Source organism: Pristis pectinata, chromosome 31 (assembly GCF_009764475.1).
Source record: "Pristis pectinata isolate sPriPec2 chromosome 31, sPriPec2.1.pri, whole genome shotgun sequence".
In the NCBI taxonomy this organism is placed as follows: domain Eukaryota; kingdom Metazoa; phylum Chordata; class Chondrichthyes; order Rhinopristiformes; family Pristidae; genus Pristis; species Pristis pectinata.
In genome coordinates this window covers 20,476,530-20,482,758 of record NC_067435.1, presented here as the reverse complement: position 1 = coordinate 20,482,758, position 6,229 = coordinate 20,476,530, and the positions used below count along the sequence as shown (strand labels likewise).

At 48.6% G+C, this 6,229-nt stretch overlaps 1 protein-coding gene across 1 annotated transcript in view; it reads right to left on the bottom strand.

Moving 5' to 3' along the window:
• Positions 1-371: 371 nt before the first annotated feature.
• selenou1a (selenoprotein U 1a) overlaps positions 372-6,229 on the bottom strand; it is a 52,783-nt gene continuing 46,925 nt past the window's right edge. Inside the window, exon 6 of the mRNA XM_052042110.1 lies at positions 372-1,503. Within this exon, the coding sequence (XP_051898070.1) occupies positions 1,390-1,503 (114 nt within the window). The 3' untranslated portion in view covers positions 372-1,389. The remainder of the gene's footprint in view (positions 1,504-6,229) is intronic.

The following is a 6,229-nucleotide window of genomic DNA, read 5'->3' as shown; positions in this document are numbered from 1 at the left end:
GCGGGACCAGGGGGTGCGGGACCGGGGGTGTGGGACCGGGGACCAGGGGGTGCGGGACCAGGGGGTGCGGGACCGGGGGTGTGGGACCGGGGACCGGGGGTGCGGGACCGGGGGTGCGGGACCGGGGGTGCGGGACCGGGGGTGTGGGACCAGGGGGTGCGGGACCGGGGGTGTGGGACCGGGGGTGCGGGACTGTCCACTGACTGTGCAGAGAGAAACACCGAGTTATGTGACAACTGGTGAGGGACTGAAAAGCAAAGGGGTAGGGGGAGGGATTTCTTCCAGCTTTATCAAAACAGACCCGGATCACTGACATCGATAAGGGCTTGAAAACTGGCAAATGTGACTGAAATTGCAAATTTCCACTTGACAACGTTTCCCAATTTCTTTATTGATTCAGTTGTGACACATTCTGAGCAACATTTCCACTTCAGTTCAGCATCAGACTCTCCTGACTGGATTTGTAAGCATCAGGTCTGATTGAACCTTTTACCATCAGACCTTCATTAACACAGCACAAGCCAGGGATCCGTGCAAACCACAGGGGCAAAAGGTGGCTGAGGGGCAGATAATTGATCAGGGCTTAGACAGCTGGCCACTGGAAATGGTAGAGTAGACTGGTGGGTGTGGAGCTGGGTCTAGACTGCTGGGTACTAGATGCTGCATTTAGGTTGGGTACTGAGTGACATGTTTAGATTGTTGGGTACTGTGTGCTGCGTCTAGGTTGTTGGGTACCGTGTGCTGCGTCTAGGTTGTTGGGTACCGTGTGCTGCGTTTAGATTGTTGGGTACCGTGTGCTGCGTTTAGATTGTTGGGTACTGTGTGCTGCGTTTAGATTGTTGGGTACTGTGTGCTGTGTTTAGATTGTTGGGTACCGTGAGGTGCGTTTAGATTGTTGGGTACCGTGTGCTGCGTTTAGATTGTTGGATACCGTGTGCTGCGTTTAGATTGTTGGATACCGTGTGCTGCGTTTAGATTGTTGGGTACCGTGTGCTGCGTTTAGATTGTTGGGTACCGTGTGCTGCGTTTAGATTGTTGGGTACTGTGTGCTGCGTTTAGATTGTTAGGTACTGTGAGGTGCGTTTAGATTGTTGGATACCGTGTGCTGTGTTTAGATTGTTGGATACTGTGTGTGGCGCTTAGATTGTTGGGTACTGTGAGCTGTGTTTAGATTGTTAGGTTTTGTGTCCTGCGTTTAGGTTGTTGGGCTGGGTGCTGCGTTTCAAATGTTCTGTGTGCTCTGTTTAGGTCGTTGGTACTGTGTTTAGGTCGTTGGTACTGTGTTTAGGTCGTTGGGTACTGTGTTTAGGTCATTGGGTACTGTTAGTTCTGTTTTGAATACTTTGTTTAGTGCTGACCATTCCCTGATCAGTGAACATTTCCCACAGTCTAGGGCTCAAATTTAGTGTCATTCCAAGGCTTAATCTTTCCAATGGCGTCAAGCAGAGACTGGTGGTCAACGGCGTCACCAAACTCCTTCTCCCGGTGCTCCAGCAGGACCCCCTGTGTGGGCAAAATACCAGCAGTTCAGCACAATCACAAGGCAGCAGCTCATCAAATCACTTCCTATCTCTCCTCCCCTTCACACCCTCCCCTCAAACTCTCTGCAGGACACCCTAAAATCTGCCCCTCCAGTAGGCTACCCCCTTCTTCATCTCCAAACTATACCCTCCCCTCACATCTCACCCTCACACACCCCAGAGAATCAGGTTCAATCCCGACCTCTGGTGCTGCTTGTGTGGAGTTGGCATGTTCTCCCTGTGACCATGTGGCCTTCCCCTGGGTGCTCAGGTTTCCTCTCGCATCACAACGACGGTGATCGGCCACTGTAAGTTGTCCTTGGTGTGTAGATGACCAGTAGAATTTAGGAAGGGAGAGGAAAAAGGACAGGCAGCTGGGATCAAGTGAAGCCCTGGAGGAGGAGGAGTGTACTCAAGAAGGAAATCAGGAGGGCAAAAAGGAGGCATGAGATCACTTTGGCAGAGAGGATTAAGGAGAATCCAAAGAGATGTTCCAGGTATACAGAGGGAGAGTAGGGCCCCTTAAAGACCAAAGCGGACACCTTCGTGTGGAGCAGCAGGAGATGGGTGAGGTCCTTAATGAATATTTCTCCTCTGACTTTGGAACTAGAAAAAGTAAATGGGGAGGTCTTGGGGATGGTCCGCATTACAGTAGAAGAAATGCTGGTTGTCTTAAAAGGCATGAAGGTAGACAAATCTCCAGGGCCTGACCAGGTATATCCAAGAACAGAGAAGAAATTGTGGGAGCCCTGGCTGAGATCATGGTTCGACATGGGTGAGGGTGGCGAATGTTGTGCCTGTATTTAAGAAGGGCAGCAAAGAAAACCCTGAGAACTATGGACCAGTAAGTCTAACATCTATGGTAGTTAAGTTACTGGAGAGGATCCTGAGGGATAAGATATACATCTGGAAAGACAGGGGTCGATTAGGGATGGTCAGCACATCTTTGTGCGTGGGAGATCACGTCTTACGAACTTGATTGAGTTTTTGATGATGTGGCCAAGAAAGTCAATGAGGGCAGGACGGTAGATGTGGTTTACATGGACTTCTGCAAGGCCTTTGGCGGATGGTAGGAAGCAAGAGGTTAACGGTGGAAGTTTGTTTATCAGACTGAAGGCCCGTGACGAGAGGTGTTCCCCAGGGGTCAGTGCTGGGCTCATTGCTACTTGACACCTCTATCAATGATTTGGACGGGAATGGACAAGGCACGGTTAGTAAGTTTGCAGATGACACTAAAATAGGTGGTGTCATTGATAGTGAAGAAGGTTATCAAAAATTACAGGGGGATCTTGATCAGCTGGGTAAGTGGGCCGAGGAATGGCAAATGGAGTTTAGTTTGGTTAAGTGCGAGGTGTTGCATTTTGGAAAGTCAAATCCAGGTAGAGCTTTCACAGTGAACGGCAGGGCCCTGGGGAGTGTTGCAGAACTGAGGGACCTTGGAGTACAAGTACATGGTTCACTGAAAGTGGAGTCGCAGGTAGACAGGGTGGGGAAGAAGGCTTTTGGCACGCTGGCCTTCATCAGTCAGGGCACTGAGTATAACAGTTGGGAGGTCATGTTGCAGTTGTACAGGATGCTGGTGAGGCCACATTTGGAGTACTGTGTTCAGTTTTGGTCGCCCTGCTACAGGAAAGATGTTAGAAGGTTATGGGCCAAACGCTGGCAAATGAGAGTAGATTGGAGGGGGCATCTTGGTCGGCACGGACCGGCTGGGTCACAGGGCCTGTTTCTGTGCTGTGTGACTCCATGGTGGGAGAATAAAATGTGTTAGTGTAAAAATAGGTGATTCATGGTCAGTGTGGATCAGTGGGCTGAAGGAGCTGTTTCCATGCTGTAAGTAGACAGAGGGAGAGCACACTGAGGGGGAAGGAACAAGTGCACAGAAAGAGGGAGGTAGAGGATGCACATAGAGTGCACAGAGAGAGAGTACACAGATTGCAAATGCACAGAGAATGGGAGAGGGAAAGGGAGAGAATGGAGAGAGAGAGAAAACGTGTGCAAAGGGAGAACAAACGTACAGAGCAAGAGCCAGCAAGGTCATAGAGAATGAAAGCAAGAGTGCCCTTAGAGATTCAGAGTGATAGAGAATCGAGAGAGACAGAGCGAGCATGAGAATGCAGCAAGGGATCAGTGTGTATATAGAAACATAGAAACACCTACAGCACAATTCAGGCCCTTCGGCCCACAAAGCTGTGCCGAATATATGGGATGAGGAGCGAGTGTGTACACGGCGTGAGCTAGGAAGTGTACTGAGAGAGGGGGCAGGCACGGCTGAGCAAACACAGCACGGGTGCAGTGAGAGTGGATACAAATGGGTAGAGAGTGCAAGCACAGTGAAAGACAGTGTCCGCAGCGAAAGGAAGAGCGACAGGTAGTGAGGGAGACTGAAGATGCCGGGAGGAGGAGATCCCTTGAGCATGCACTGAGCCTCAGTGGACACTGCTCCTCCCAGTTGGCTAGACTGCTTCTCTTGCCCATTCTACCGTTCACCAAGATCTTTTACTCAGTAGCACCCCCTGCACTGACCCGTGTGCCCTGATTCCATTAATATCTAAAAATCTATCAATTTCTGCCCAACATACTCAAGAACTGACACTCCAACAGCATTCCTTGGGAACAGAATTTAAAGATTCATTTGGGTGGAAAAATGTCCTCAGCTCTGCCTTGAACTCCTTCCTTTGAGACTGGGACCCGTCACTCTGGACACAGCCAGAGGAAACGTCATTCATGCATCCATCCTATCAAAGACCTTTTGAAATAAAAGTGGAAAATGCCGTAAATACCAAGCAGGTCAGGTACCATCTGTGGACCTGACACATTAACCCTTTCTCTTCCCACACAGGCTGCCTGATCTGCTGAGTGGTTCCAGCATTTTCTGGTGAACCTTTGCTGCATTCACTGGTCTACTCCTGATCCTGCTTCTTCTCTTGTGGCAACTATATCTTTGCTTGGGTAAAAAGACCAAGCGTACACAATGTTCAGACACAGTCCCTCAAGTGCCCTATATCATTAGAGCACCACATCTCTACTTTTGTGCTCCAATCATCTTGCAATAAAGGCCAGCATGCTATTTGCCTGCCTAGTTAACATACATGATTCACATCTAAGGACACATTTCAAATTCTCACCACTTAAAAACTGCCCAAGTGGATGACCTAACATTTTTATACCTTATATTTCACCTGCCATATCCTTGTCCATTCTATCTCCCTGAAGCCTCTGTACAGCCTCATCACAGCTCACAGTCACCTAACTTTATATCTTCAGCATATATTACATTTGATCTCCTCATCCAAATCATTAACATAAGACTCTGAAGCACTGGGACCCAGCACTGACTCCTGTCACACTACACTGACCACAGCCTCTCGCCGAAAACTAATTTGCTTATTCCTGCCCTCTGTTTTCTGCCAATTAAGCACTGGTTAAATCTGGCTCCCAAATTTCTGGACCTATCTCGGCAGCAAGGCTAGGCTTCTGCACCAGAGCAGAGGACAAAACAGAACAGTATAGCACAGGAACAGGCCCTTCAGCCCACAATGTTTGTGCCAACCATGATGCCAAATTAAAGTAATCCCTTCTGCCTGCACATGATCTGTCTCCCTCCATTCCCTGCTTCCCTAAAAACCCCATAAACGCCACTATCGTATCTGCTTCCACCACTACCCCTGACAGCCCATTCCAGGCACCCACCACTCACTGGGTACTAAAAACCCTTTAAACTTTCCCCCTCTCACCCTCAATGCACTCTCTCCAGTATTTGACATTTCTACACTGGGAAAATGATTCTGACTGTCTACCCTATCTGTGCCTCTCATCATTTTATAAACCTATCAGGTCTCCCCTCAGCCTCTGACACTCCACAGGAAACAACCCAAGTTTGCCCAACCTTATAGCTCATACCCTCTAATCCAGGCAGCATCCTGGTGAACCTCTTCTGTACCCTCTCCAGAGCCTCCACACCTTTCCTGTACTGGGGGCGACCAGAATTCCAAGTGTGACCTAAACAAATTTTTTATATGGCTGCAACATGACTTCCTTCCTGTTATACTCACTGCCTGACCGATGAAGGCAAGCATGCTATATGCCTTGTTTACCACTCTACTTGTGTTGCCACTTTTAGGAAGCTATGGACTTGGACCCCAAGGTCCCTCTGTACATCAGTGCTGTAAAGGGCCTGCCATTAACTTTCCCCTTACATTTGACTCCCAAAGTGCAACACTTTATACTTGCCCAGATTAAACTCCATCTGCTATTTCTCTGCCCATATCTGTAACCGATCTATATCCCGCTGTATCCTTTGATGACCATCTTCACTGTCTGCAACTCCACCAATGTTTGTGTCTTCTGCAAACTTTCTAACCCATCCAGCTACTTTTTCGTCCAACTCATTTAAATACATTACAAACAACAGAGGTCCCAGTACTGATCCTTGCAGAACTTCACTGGTCACAGACTTCCAGCCAGAACAATACCCTTCCACCACAAGTTTTTAAGACATGACCTGCCCTGTACAAAGCCAGGCTTTTCCAAATGTGCATAAATCCTATCCCTAAAAATCCTCCAATAGCTTCCTTACCACTGATGTGAGACTCAACGGTCTATACTTCCCTGGATTATCCCTATTTCCTTCTGAAACAAAGGAACACTGACTATTCTCTGGGACCTTGCCTCTGGCTAGAGAGGACACAAAGATCTTCGTCAAGGCC